The 13,945-nt window shown below is 47.9% G+C and overlaps 1 protein-coding gene across 3 annotated transcripts in view; it reads left to right on the top strand.

Annotated features, from left to right (window-relative positions):
• Window positions 1-7,081, top strand: part of Axin2 (axin 2) — a 31,350-nt gene extending 24,269 nt beyond the window's left edge. For 2 of the 3 annotated variants that reach the window (XM_063241695.1, XM_063241697.1), the window contains 3 exons: window positions 212-307; window positions 1,987-2,154; window positions 5,588-7,081. In XM_063241695.1, coding sequence (XP_063097765.1) covers window positions 212-307; window positions 1,987-2,154; window positions 5,588-5,714 — 391 coding nt within the window. In that variant the 3' untranslated portion in view covers window positions 5,715-7,081. The remainder of the gene's footprint in view (window positions 1-211; window positions 308-1,986; window positions 2,155-5,587) is intronic. The other variant, XM_063241696.1, reaches the window with a different exon arrangement.
• Window positions 7,082-13,945: the final 6,864 nt, after the last annotated feature.

Genomic DNA, 13,945 nt, shown 5'->3' with positions numbered 1-13,945 from the left:
CACTAGCAGTGTCCTGTCTGGCTCCACATAATGTAACGGCTGCACGGAGATGCCCTCCTGGCACTTAACAGAGCCTTGGTTGGGTCTCCATAGGATGAAAGTAGGGACCGAATCTCTTCAGGAGGTCACAGAGAGTAATTTTCTGTCTGCTCCCAGTTGGCATGGGGACAGTAGTGCTCCTCTGAACTCCTCGTCCTGGCTGTGTCCTCAGGTGCTGCGTGAGCAGTCAGCAGAGGGACAGGAACCACACTGCCACTGGTCAGGCGAGAGCCACACTCTTCTCCACCCCAGGCCTGGCTCCGGAAGAGTGAGTGTCTCCACCTGGCATTCCCGAGACCGCTGAGTGGCTCACATTTCAGGGTTTCCATCACGGGGAGCTATGTTTTTGCGAAACTCTTTTTTTTTTTTTTTTTTTTCTTTTTGAATGGTACTGGGGATTGAACGTGGCCTTCCAACTGAGGTACCTTCCCAGCCCTTTTAATACATTTTTTATTGTGAGAGGGTGTCTAATTAACTAAGTTGCCCTAGCTGGGCTCAAACTTGGCAATCCTTCTGCTCGGCCTCCCGGAGTGCTGAGATGACATGCGTGTACTGCACTCAGCCTTGAGTACCACGTTTTAGTGTATAAAATCACCCAGATGCTAACACCAGTGATGAGCAGCAGTCAGCACAGATGTGCCATCCACGAGGTTCATGGAAAACTCAGTTGTACTAGAAATGCACCCCAAGCTCTCCAAAGGTTCACATGGAGCCATTGGTGGTTGGGAGAGGGCCTTGAGACCACATGGGGAAGTCACTGTGCTCGGCTTGAGTAAGAGTGCTGGAGGCATCTCCGTGTTATACTGTGAGGCTGTGAACACCAGCTTTGTGTTTTGCTTCGGGAAGACAGAATATTCTCCGAAATTGGACCATTATTCTTCCTGTACAGTTACACTCGCAGAGTAAACTAAGAAGCCAGGTCAGGCGTGGTGGTGCACACCTGTCATCCCAGCATTTGGCAGGCTGAGGCAGGAGGATCTCTTTGAGTTTGAGGCCAGCCTGGGCAACAAAGTGAATTCAGGGCCAACCTGAACTACACAATGAGAACCTGTCTCCAAAAAACAAAAATAAAACTAAGAAACCTGACTTAGTTTAATTACAGGATAGTACATTTAAAAAGAAAACTTGTAGCACAAGACCTATATGGTCTAAAGTTATCTCTTTAGTCTCTTGATCCTGACCAGTAAGTAGTGTTTGAAATCTGTAATAGCCAGGTGTGGTGGTGCATCCCAGCACTCAAGAGGCTGAGGCAGAGAATTGCTGTGAGTTTGAGGCCAGCCTGGACTATGTAGTGAGTTCAAAGCCAGCCTGAACTACATAGCAAGACCTGTCTTAAAAAACAAACACAAAAACAACAACAACAAAAAAGTCTTGAGTAAACTACCTTGTATCAGATGTCTAGGCCAACAGCTACTTTTTTTAAAGCCCCTCTTCACAAACTCAGAATAAATGACGGCGGCCTCACTCCCTTTAGTTGTGTCCCTTCTGCTGGAACAAAGGGGGGCTGCTGATGCTTTGAGTTCCTGCCATGCCTGGAGGTGCCCAGCTCCGGTTTACCTCTACGGCATCCCCTGAGGGAGGTGAGCCCTGTGGCGCCCTGACCCTTCTTCATTGCTGAGCAGCACCTCCAGTGTTCCCAGGGTTTTGTGGTTTGCAGAGCTGGAGATCAAAGCCAGGGCAGACCACTAATGGACGCCTTCCGCCCTGCGTACCCCATCGTGCTAACCTGAAGGCGACTGCTCGAAGCTCCCATTCTGTGGCAGCGATGGAAATGATATAAGTCGGCACAGCTGAAGGAGATCATCCTTCCTGCCTCTCTGCAGACTGTGGGATTGGATTGTGTGTGATCTCATGCCTGTGGCCTCAGTGCTAGGAACCGTGCGTGGTGTGTTTTATTACGTGTCTGCTTTAAGATGCTAAGCATGTTGCATTCCATCTTGTTTTCAGTTACAAAGAGCCAAAGAAACTAGCAGGTGTCCACGCACTCCAGGCCAGCGAGTTGGTTGTCACTTACTTTTTCTGTGGAGAAGAAATTCCATACAGGAGGATGCTGAAAGCTCAGAACTTGACTTTGGGCCACTTTAAAGAGCAACTCAGCAAAAAGGGAAATTACAGGTAGGAGGAGTCCTGTGACTTTTTTCTGCTCTAAATTTTGTTCAACTTCCCTGGCCCGAACAGCTCAGGCAGGGGCGGAGGAAGGGACTTGAGATATTCTCCGGGAGGGTGTCCAGCAGGACTGCTGGACTTGGGTTGGTTCCTTCTGGTTTCCTCTCTCACTCATCTCCAGCAGCAGTCACGCAGCAGCAGCCACAAGAGGGAGGGAGGCTGCTGGGTTGGCCGGCTTCTTTCCTCCAGGTGAACAACACTGAGAACAGGCACAGGGCTTGCTGTGTCAGGAGAGCTAGACTGGCAGCAGCGGAGGCTCTGCTTGATCCTGAAGGCCAGGCTGGACTTGGGAAGCAGACCAGTGAGGGATGGGAAGAACCCAGAAACACCTCTGTCCACTTGCTTTGGGACAAGGAGAAGCCTCCACATTGGAGGCTAGAGAAGGGCAGACCCCTTGGCTGAGAAAAGTGAGCTGTGCTTTTCTTACTCAGACCTTCTGCCTGAAGAACTCCCTCCCTGGGCCACGCAAGGCCTGCCGTCTTTTGTCTGTAACGAACAAGATGGCGGAACCTGGGGGTGGGCAGGTGAACGCAGCCGGCCCTGCCGGTCCTACTTCTGCTGCCTGGGCCTGGGTCTCACTGCCATCTCCCTGGGCCTTGGCAAGAGAAGTCCACCGCTAGCCTCCTTCCCTAATGTGACTAGTGGAGGTGGCCCTGGCCTTCTAGGCCTTGACAGAGACTTCAAGAGCTCAGGAGGAAGAGGGCCAGCCCTGGCCTGTTTCTCAGTCTCAGTCATTTTGCTCTTTTTTTTCTTTTCTTTTTTTTGGTACAGGCGATTGAACACATGACCTTGCATTTGCCAGACAGGTGCTTATTCCACTGAGCTAAATCCCCACCCTCATTTTGCTCTTAATGAGGGGCAGGCAGGAACACCTCCTCAGTCCATCCAGAGTGCTGCCTGCCCTGTCTCTACAGTGTCCATCCTATGTATGTGGTTCTGCTCCAGTCATCCTGAGTGCAGGGCAGTCGGTCAGGACAGACATGAGAGAAGCAGGGCGCCTGCACCAAGGACGGAGTGCCATCCTCAGCTGTGTGCCGTGGGCCTTTGGCAGGATCACAGCCCATCCCTAGGGGTGTCCATCTGCTTCTGCCCTCCAGAGCCCCATTTGGGAGTAGAAAATGTTCACAGTAGAAGCCTGCTGGGTGGGTACAGCTCCTGGCCAAAGGCAAGTCCTTCTGCGGGGCTGAGACATCTGATCCCCCAGCAGGCCCTGTGTCACCTTCTCAGCCACCTGTGTCAGTGGCTCTGGGCAGGGCCAGCAGGGGTACCTTTTACAGCAGGAGGAACTGGAGAATGGACCAGATCCTGCAGGTGACTGACCAGCGGGCGTGGGGCTGGATCATTCCTTTTTATACCTGGGAGGAGACAGTTCTGTAAAGTTATCAAAGGGACTGGGGAGCAGGCCTGGCTGCTGCGTCTTTTAATCTTGAAAAGACACAGGTGAAATTAATTACACAAGTATGCCCCTCCAGGGATTCATTTTGATCTCGGCTTTGACTCGGTTGGACTTTGAGAGGAACCGCAGGTGACCTTCAGGGGAGAAGCGCCATGGAGCACTGAGCAGGGGCCCTGCCAGGAAGGTGCCTTGCTCAGCCACTCTGGCCACATCTGGCTCTGATTTTTTTTCTAAGGCACATTTAATAAGCCTGGCTTTGAAGCCCTGGCCTCCTTTTAATGCACAAAGACTTGCACAAATGGTCCACTGTCGAATTCCTTCCTGATTGGATCAGGCTGTGGGAAGCTCCTCCCAGCTGCCTTATCTCTGCAGGGCCTCAGCTGGACTCCTGGCCCTCTTAGGAGGAGGGTGTGGGGCACAGGGTGCTCTGCCTGCAGCCCCAGCAAGGCTTGGGCCCCCGCACCTCAGTGTACCCCCGCCAAACCCCCAGTAAAAGAGCCGGGGCAGCTTGGGGCTGTGGAATAGGGACCTGGGCTCTGTTGAGTAATCTCAACATGGCAGGGGTTCAAAAAGCAAATAGTCCCTCCAGACGTGCCAGACGCTATTGGTGCCAGATGTCAGAAGAAAGCAGAGCTTGCCACATAAAGCATGTTGCAGTGGAAAAGCCCGTTTCTTGGAGAAAACTGAGGGCAGTGCAGAGGGTTTGAAGTCCTGGGGGTGGGGCCTCGGGAATGTTGCCCCTCCTTGCTAGAAGGGGGTGCAGTTATGTAAAAGGTCGTTGCATGTTTGTGCGGAGGTGCTGTGAAAGCCTGGCTTAGTCTACCCCAGGAGGTTTGGAGCGGGAGGCTGAGCATGGCATGGTCATTGGAATCGGAGCTTCTCCTTTGGAAAAGTGACTTTTCCCCACTGTCCTGGGCCCCTGTGCACGGGCCCCTCCCTGCACACTGGCCGTCTGTCCTCACAGGCTCCCCAAAGAATTCTGACCTCCTGAATGCTGAAGTGTTTCCCCACTGACCAGCTCTGCTGGCCAGAGCACTGAAAACAAAGGCCCTAAGTAGGCCCAGCTGTCTCCTTGTACTTAGCCTTATCTTCTGAGAAAGCTTTTGGCTCACCTTCATTAAAGTGGAAAAATGTAGGGGAGTTAATTTTTTTTTTTTTTGTTAAGAAAAGACAAAAACCAGCTCTAACTCTGAGACACATTAAATGTTTTAGAGGCTCCCCCTGCTCCTAGGGGACTGTGACCTTCCCTCTGCAAGTGGCCTTTATGGGCTGAAAATGACAGCTTGCAGGGGTCTTTGCTGGGAACTGGGTCCTTGCTTGGTTTCCCCCAGAGGCCCCAGAGGGGGTGGGCCTGCCTGAAGATGGCAGTTGTTTCAAAGTGTGACTATTGAGAGGCTGTCATTTGCCTCTGCGCAATTGAAAACAGCTTTAGAAGCAGGAATGCTGGGCAGGGAGCAGAGGAATCTTGAACCAGTGGCGTAAGAGGGAAGGACCTTTAGTGATGGACCCCACAGGGGTGGGAGTGGAGCGGAGGCAGGGACGTGGGGACGGATGGGAGACTGCTGGAGGTGGGGCCAAGCCTGTGCCCCGCTGTGCCGGCGGCCATCAGGCAGTGTTGGTACTAATACCTGGGAGGGTGGCAAGGGTCAGCGGGCTCCAGACTGAAGCCTCAGGTCTGCTTTCCACAGGCTCTGTGGGTTAGGCAGGGTGATGTGGAGCTGGGTCCCAGCCTCTCTGAAGAACCCCACCAGGTATTTGCCCTTCCTCTTCTGCTTTGGGAGCTGGCTGTGCATGGGGGGGGCACAGCAGGAGGCTGGTGCAGACCGCTGCCCAGAGGGTGCCCAGAGGGTGCCGCCTTCCTCCCAGTGTGCCCTGTCGGCAGCTCCAGGGGGCCCCTAAGTCAGATGTACACCATGTTGGCATGGTTTCTTTAAAACGGCCTAAGAAGGTGTAGTTTCAACAGGCTTTTCTGGTTTTCCTTTTAAGGTATTACTTCAAAAAAGCCAGTGATGAGTTTGCCTGTGGAGCGGTGTTCGAGGAGATCTGGGATGACGAGACTGTGCTCCCGATGTACGAGGGCAGGATTCTGGGCAAAGTGGAGAGGATCGATTGAGCCTCTGGGATCCTCTGGGCCCTGGCTTTGAACCATGGGTGTGACCTGTCTCCGACCTAAGCCGCAACCACAAAACGTTTCGAAGGAAATTAAAACCAATGAAGAAGACAAAATCTAGGGAAGCCCAGGCCATTGGGCCTTCAGAAGGGTGGGAAGGTTGATTTTCATTTTTCATGAACTGGGTACTGAGATAAGAAAAACCTGAACTATTTATTAAAAACATGACCACTCTTGGCTATAGAAGATGCTGACTGTGTTTGAGAGACTGCCATACATAATATATGACTTCCTAGGGATCTGAAATCTATAAACTAAGAGAAACTGTGTATAGCTTACCTGAACAGGAGTCTTTACTGATATTTATTGAACAGTTGATTACCCCGTCCCCAGTTTATGGATATGCTGCTTTACACACAGAAAGGGGAGAGAGGAAGTTTTAACTCTTCTGTCTGAACTTAGGAGCTGAGCTGGGAGTGCATTAGTGATTTCTTCAAGCCTTGCACTGCATTTCTCCAGGTGAAGACAGACTTGAAAACGGTGCCCTGCCACTGACACATGCAGAAATTGGTGCATTTTCCCCTTGCTGCTCTCTTTGTCATAAAGGTCTTGAGGCTGGCTGTGTTGTAGCATCACCGTTTTGGGGTTGTTGTGTTGATGGGTTAACCCATCACGAAGGAGGGGGGAGCCTCATTCTGGGGCCCACGATTCACCCTGGGGACCAAGGTGCCCCATCCTCTGTCCCTCTCTCTCATCCTAGGGCCTGGAGACTGAGGCCCGCTGGAATCACTGTCTCGTGGTTCAAACTTGTGCTTTTAGTGAAGTGACAGTTCCTTATTTTTGTTGTCTCCCCCCCCTCCCCCCATAGACCCACAGCCGCTCACAGAAGTGCCCCACCCAGCCCCGCAGAGACACGGACAGTGGCAGGGAGACCTAGCGGCACCTTTCCTCCAGACGCCTCCACTCTGATGCTCGGGTGTGCGTGCTAAATTAATCTGTACATTGTGTTTGCCACGTTCCCTGTACTATTTGTCTGTATATAGCGTACGGCAAAAGAGTAGTGATCCACTATCTCTAGTGCTTGACTTTGAATCAGTACAGTACCTGTACCTGCACGGGGACCAGCTCCGTGTGTCGCCCTATATTGAGGGCTCAAGCTTTCCCTTGTTTTTTGAAAGGGGTTTATGTATAAATATATTTTATGCCTTTTTATTACAAGTCTTGTACTCAGTGACTTTTGTCATGGCATTTTGTTTTACTTATACTGTAAATTATGCATTATAAAGAGTTCATTTAAGGAAAATTACTTGGTACAATAATTATTGTAATTAAGAGATGTAGCCTTTATTAAAATTTTATATTTTTCAAAACTTTGGCCTTATCTTTATGGGAGCAGGGCCAAGGAATCCGGCGTGTGATTTCCTGCTCGCGCCTCCCTAACTAGCTCTCAGCCCCTGGCGCCTTCCCTGAGGTTCGGTAAAACGGTTCCCTTCTCAGCGCCTGGTAATCAGCCAAGGCAGATGTCATGGAGCAGCTGTGGACACTTCACTCAAGGTTTTTCCTGCCAGGCGTGGGTCTCCAGGCGGGCAGGTAAGTGCAGATGATAACTTTCAGGAGTGCTGGCAGTGTGTTGTGTCAGGTGAAAAGCCTTTCTGAAAATGGGTTTGTGCCCCTGGAATGGCCAGGTGAGGTCAGTCTCACAGGGGTTGGCCAGCCGCCTTCCCCCTGCTGCGATTTGGTCCCCACAAGGCTTGCCTCCTCATCTGATCGCTTTATTTTCCAGCCTTCAGTGAGGTTCTGGGCTGCTCAGTTGTCAGGAACTAACAGGTGGTTGGGGGGAGGGCTGGAGAGCTTCTGTGCCCTTCAGTGGACAGGTGTGCTCTGGGCAGCTGCAAAAGTGGGCCCTCAGCTGCTCACTCAAGCACGTGTACCCTCCGCTCGTGGTGAGCACTCCAACACGCACATTGTGCTTCCAGAGAGAAGACCCAGGTAGTGACCCTTTGGCTGTGTGCTGAGTTTTCTTGAGGTTGGGGTTTGCTGTAATCTGGTTTGTATTTGACCTTAAGGCCAACTGGCATCAGGCCGATGGTGTAGAATAAGGCCATGGCATTGGCCTGGTGGGCGAGGGGTCAGACTGGAGAGTCCTCAGCGCAGCAGGTTCTAAGCCAGTAATTTCAACCTTAAAGGGCGAGTAAATGGAACTGTTGGTTGTGGTGGGGACCGGAGTGGCATTTTATCTTCCTCTCCTGATAAAGGCTCAGGCAAACATGAGCTCAAGCTCTAGGCAGCTGTGCGCTTAGCATCCTAGCTGCATTTGTGAGAGAGATACTGGACTACTTTATCACTCATGTTTCTGCCTATTGTTTTAAAAATTGAGATTTTGTGCTAAGAATACCAGATGACATATTCTCTGAAAATTTTAAGTGTCCAACAGTATTGCTAACTACAGCAACAGTATCTGACAACAGATAGCTACAACTTCATTGCATAACTGAAACTTTAAGCTGATTGGCAAACTATTACCCTGTCCCTTGTCCCTCAATACCCCACCAATTGGCCAATAAAGGCCAATTGGCATGGGCCTATGAGTGATGATTTTAGATACCTCATGTAAGTGAAAGCATGCATTTTATAGCCTCCTGTGATTGGCTTATTTCATTTAGCATAATGTCCTCAGGGTTTATCCATGTCACTGTTCACACTGGAATCCAAAATATTCCCCAAAAGGCTCCTTGTCTTGAAAGCTTGGTTGCTGATTGGCTTTTGTAAGGTGATTGACTCATGAGTCTATTAGTGAGTTAATCCGCTAATGAGATGATTATTTGGTGGTTTTGGTAGGTGATGGGAACAAGATGGGGGGGGGGTAGAACATGGGGACATGCCTTAGAGGACTGTGTACAGTCCCCTAGCTGCTGCTTGATTTCTTTCTGCTTTCTGGCTGCCTGGGAGGGTATGAGTGGGTCATAGGAACATAACTTCAGGTACGTATGTGGTCCCTTGCTCTTTAGTGTCACTGCTTCCCAGCTGCCAAAGACACCCTTCTGCTGTGATGTTTTTGCCTTGGAGCCAGCCAACCAAAAACTGATTCCTGTGAAACTGAACCAAATTAAAACTCCTTTAAGTTGTGATTGTTGGGTATTCTGTCTCAGTGATGGGAAAGTTCATCAATAAAGTGACATTGCAGGACTTTTTAAAAAAAAAAAAAAAGGCTGAATAGTGTTCCATTGTGTGTAACACCACATTTTCTATAGCCTGCCATCTAACAGTGAATCCTTGGTCGGTGCCCTATCTTGGCTGGGGTGAATGGCGCTGCTGCGGTGAGCGTGGGGAGTGGATACCTCCTGAGATCCTGGCTTCATTTCTTTCTGATAGCCAGAAGAAAGGTTGCTAGACTGTAGTTCTGCCTTTAATCTTTTGAGGGATTTATATACTGTTTTCCAAAGCAATTGTGCCATCTTGCACTTTCTCTCCATCCTCACCAACACTTTTTTTGTTAGTTTCTTTTTGTAACTGCCACCTTAACAGGTACAAGGTGGTTTAACAGGCATTGTGGTTTTGATTGGCACTTTCTTCATGCTTAGTGATGTCAAGCATCTTCATGTATCTACTGGTGGTTCATCTTTGGAGAAATGTCTATTGAAGTCTTTAGTCCACTTTTAAATTGGGTTACCAGATAGTTTGCTATAGAGTTAGAAAAGGTATATTTTATATACCTTTATTATTATATAAAGGTATATTTTATATACCTTTATTTATTATATATTTGGGAACAATATACTTTGACCTCTTCTAATAGGGGTCTGTTTTCTACAACTCACATTTTAAGTCAAGGGCTTTTAACCCTGTGTAAGTTTGCTTCCGGTGGTTGTGGAACTTTGAACTTGTTTGCAGAATCACTTGTGCATACCTTCCTCCCAAGAGAGGGCCAACAGATTCTTAAAGAAAACTGTGTCTCAAAAGAAAATATAAAACCCATAGTTTGGCCACTCGGCCCTGCATTCCTGCCTCTGGCTCCCTGATAATGCGTTCTGAGCATCATGGCATCAGCTTTGCACGGCCTGAGAGACGCAAACGCCCATTCAAACCCACCAGCTGCCGGGATCTGAGTGTTTCCTACGAGGTGAGCCATGTACACTGCAGAGTTGCATTTATCTCCCCTCCTGCCTCCTGCAGCTTCAACAGGTGACATGCTTTGATCTTCACTTCCTTGGCTCTTCCACATGCCCAGCTTTTATTTGCTTATTTTTAACCAGATCATCAGCAGTCAAGAGGAAGCCAGGTCGGTAGACCTGGGCTGGAATCTACTCTGAGTTGTATCAAGTTGGGGAGCCAGTTTCCTTAGCTGCTTAGTGAGGAACCAGAGGTGCCATGATGTGATGTGGGTGAGAACTTCTCTGGGCCTCACTGCTGATACCTGCTTGTTGGGGGGAAAGTCCACCTTCCTGGCTGCCTGCCACTGCCCCTCGATGATGAGCTCTCCCTCAGGGACAGTGAATAAAGGGAGGGCTTTAGAAAGAGAAACCTCTTATTCTTCCCACCCCAGAAAATAATGGGACCATAATCATCTGTCAAAGAGAAGGAAATAGTCATTTGCCCCCCAAAAAATATTCCAGTCTATTTGAATAATCAGGTAAAGTTATGTTTGTTTGTTAAAGAAACATGTGCCTTCTTTTTTACCTTTACGTACTGTATAATTTGGTGGTACAGAAACTTTCTAAATTACATAATGGTTCATCCAAGTGATTTCCATCCTCCTTAGCAATTCTGTTTCACTCTTGAACAGGTTTCCTAGGGCAAGCCTCTACGGTACCGCATCACCTGTCCCGGGAAGAGGGTGGTAGTGAGCTGGCTTAAGAATTAAATAGGCTGTTATCAGAATTATTCCAGGGCTGTTTTCTATTCTCTGGGTACTAATGGAGAGTTTTCACAAAAGCTTGGGTCTGGGGCCTCAACAAGTTTGTGTGCCAGTGTGTGTGTGTTGGGTTATTTAGGAGGGGATCTGCCACAGGCAGAGAAACTGTCCCCTGAACAGAGGCTCCTCCACCTTGTCCTGTGCCAAGTTCTGAAGACATAAACCCCCGAATCGTGTACTGACCTTATTCCCTGCACGGGAGCTGTGCATATGCAGGTCCTGCTGGGCACTCCCCTCCCCAGCTCTTCTGAAGTTACCTCTGTCTAGCCTTCGGGCGTGGACTTCAGTGTCAAAGGTCTTATTTTCAAACTGCGTCTCACTATGAAGTGCAGACTGGCCTTCAACTCACTGTGTAGCCCAGGTTAACTATGAACTCACTGCAATCCTGCTGTGCCTCCCAAGAGCTGGGATTACAGGTGTGGGCCACCACACCCAGTGATGTCAGAGGTTTATGATCACAGGATCCATGTATTTCATTGCATGATGCTCTCTATGGCAGAGCTTCCTTAATTTTCTTCCCCATGTGCTTTAATGTGTAACTGTTATAATTAATGAATTGCTTTCTAATTCATTCATGAGGCAATAGTAAACTTACTATATTCACCATTGTAAATGTAATACTTTACATGGCATTTTGACCTGGTATAGGCCTTCAATTAGTATTTGTGGAATAGAAGCAAAAGAATATAAAAATTGACCATGGCAGAGTGCTAGTTGCTTTTCTCATTACAGAGACAAAATACCCAACCCCCAAAGTTAAAGGAGGAAAGGTTTCTTTAGCTCACAGTCTGTAGAGGTTTCAGTCCGTAATCAGCTGGCTCCAAGGCAAGGTGGTGTGGCAGACAGGCATTGCAGAAGAGAAACAGTACATGGCAGGCAGAAGACAGCAAACCAACCAGAACAGCCACAGCTGTTTCTATCCATTACATTCTATCCAGGGTACTTAGGGTGGGGGGCACTCACACCCTTAATCCTAGTGCCCTTGGTCCTAGCATTGCACCATGAATCAATTCCATGTCACATGCTTTAGATCCAGCGACCCCTGAGAAAGCCTCACCTATGAGGTGTGAAGTTTTGGAGGACATCTAAACACAAGCTATAATCAGTACTATCATTTAAGATTGAGATAATTCGTATTCACTCTTTGAAGTGCTCTTTCATATTAAATATACATACATACACTCACAAGGACCATGTAGTATACATTAATTAATTAACTAACTTTTCTTTGGTACCAGGGATTGAAATCATGACCTTATACTTGCCAGGCAGGTGCTTGTGTCACCAAGCTATATCCCTGGCTCCTTATTTTGTTTTATGTTTTTTGAGACAGGATCTTGTCATGTAGTGCAGGATGCTGTTGAACTCACTATGTAGCTTGGGCTGGCCTCAAATTTGTGATTCTGGCAAGTGCAAGGTCAAGAGTTTGATCTCCAGTAGCAAAATAAGTAAATTTAAAAAAAACGTGGTGATCATCCTGCCTCAAGTTCCTGAGTGCTAAGGCTACAGGCGTGGGCCCCCAAGCCCAGCTCATCCATTATTTTATAATGTGTAATTTTCATTCAGTCATATGTTATTGGCATAGTTCTAGATTGGTAAATATCTTTCTATATTCCACAACATAATTTAAATATGAAACTATATAATTACATTATATTTATTAACATCATTTATTAACAATCACATGTAATGATCAGAAATTTATGCAGCTCTCAAGTTCTGTAATTATAAGCAATATAATGGAAGTTTGCTTTTATTTTCTGTAGTACTAGGTATTGAACCCAGGCCTTAACTCTGAGCTGCTTTCCCCAGCTACCCTCTTTTTTATGCAGCCTTTCTTTGCCCCAGTATTTGTTTTATTTTTATTTTTTTCTGAGATAGAATATCACTAAATTGCCCACATTGGGCTCAAATTTGTAGTCATCCTGCCTCAGCCTCCCAGAGGGATGGGTTATAAGATGAGCACCATCACACTCAGCTATGATGAAATCTTCATAGCCAAACCTTCACAATATTCAAAGCTAAAAAGTTTACAGGGATGGACGTTCTTCATGTAGAATTGCTGAATCAAAAGTCCTTTTGAGAGCTTTGGCCACACCCCGCCTGTCTGTCCCAAGTGGTAACTTGTATGTTTTTGAAAACCAATGCCTTGCAAAGGGTTGACACTCAACTCATGTTTATGCCATGGGCCTAAATCTCAAGCCTCGGTATTCAGGGCTTTTTGTGGTGTGGATCAAGCCTGCCATCTTGTAGTTGTATTATAGGTGCCTCTCCTTCATGGGGGTTATGTTCCGGTAATGCTCTTATAAGTTAAAAATACCATTAAGTCAAAATGCATTTAAGGCCTGGGGTGTAGCAGTGGCAGAACAGATGGTTCATGTGCACAAGGCCCTGGGTTCAGTCTCAGTGTTGAAATCAAAAAGCAGTGAACACCAGTATGCATCCTGCTGGCCAGGTGCTCTGCAGAGGCTCCATTGTTTCCCTTGTGATTCGAGTCCCAGCAGAATAAAAATCAAAATTCAAAAGGTAGTTTCTGCTGAGTGCATATCACTTTTATACCACTATAAAGCCAAAAACGACAAAAAATCAACCAGGCATTGGGGTGCCTACGAGGACTTGAGAGGCCGAGCAGAAGATTGCCCTAAGTTCAAGGTCAGCCTGGCTACATAATGAGCTCAAGGCCAGCTTGAATCCGAAGCCATACCAAGGTCACAGGGTCATGCAAAATCACAAGGCTTCCTGCCTCTTCCAGTTTCGGTAGCATCAAATGTTCCTCGGCTGTGACAGCATTGCTCCGTTCTTCCCACTCTCTTTTCTCTGGACACTTCTATCTCTGTGTCCAAATTCCCCTCTTCTATAAAGAGTCCAGTCTTCGACCCACCCTACTCACCTCATCTTGATAAAGTCTATGAAGATCCTAGTTCCTGAGAGGAGAGTTAGACGAGAGTTAGACTTCATATCTTTTTGGATGGGTACAATTCAACCATAACAAATATCTAGAGTGTTGTCCATCCCTTGAGTGATAAAATTGTCACACCTACTATTTTGTCTGTTCTCACACAAAAGAGTGAAGCACACATCTTTCTAGAAAAAGCTTAACATGCCCACAGGTGAGACTCACTCCCTGCCCACTGTCTGACGTCGCCATGTCTGTCTTGCTTCACCTGACCTAGCCCAGGAAGCTGGCTTTTTTGGGCACACTGTCCTGGTTTTATTTCTACCTTGCCTGAGTCAAACTGAAAATCCTAGAAGCCTAAGTTGTTGCCCTAGGTTAGAAACTGAGCCTTCCACTCTGCCCATGGAAGGCAAAACAGAATGAAAA

This window comes from Cavia porcellus, unplaced genomic scaffold (assembly GCF_034190915.1).
Source record: "Cavia porcellus strain 051 isolate PalLab524CR breed Dunkin Hartley unplaced genomic scaffold, mCavPor4.1 scaffold_32, whole genome shotgun sequence".
NCBI lineage: Eukaryota > Metazoa > Chordata > Mammalia > Rodentia > Caviidae > Cavia > Cavia porcellus.
Note: the sequence above shows the minus strand (reverse complement) of the source record. Positions and strands in the feature narration are given on the sequence as shown.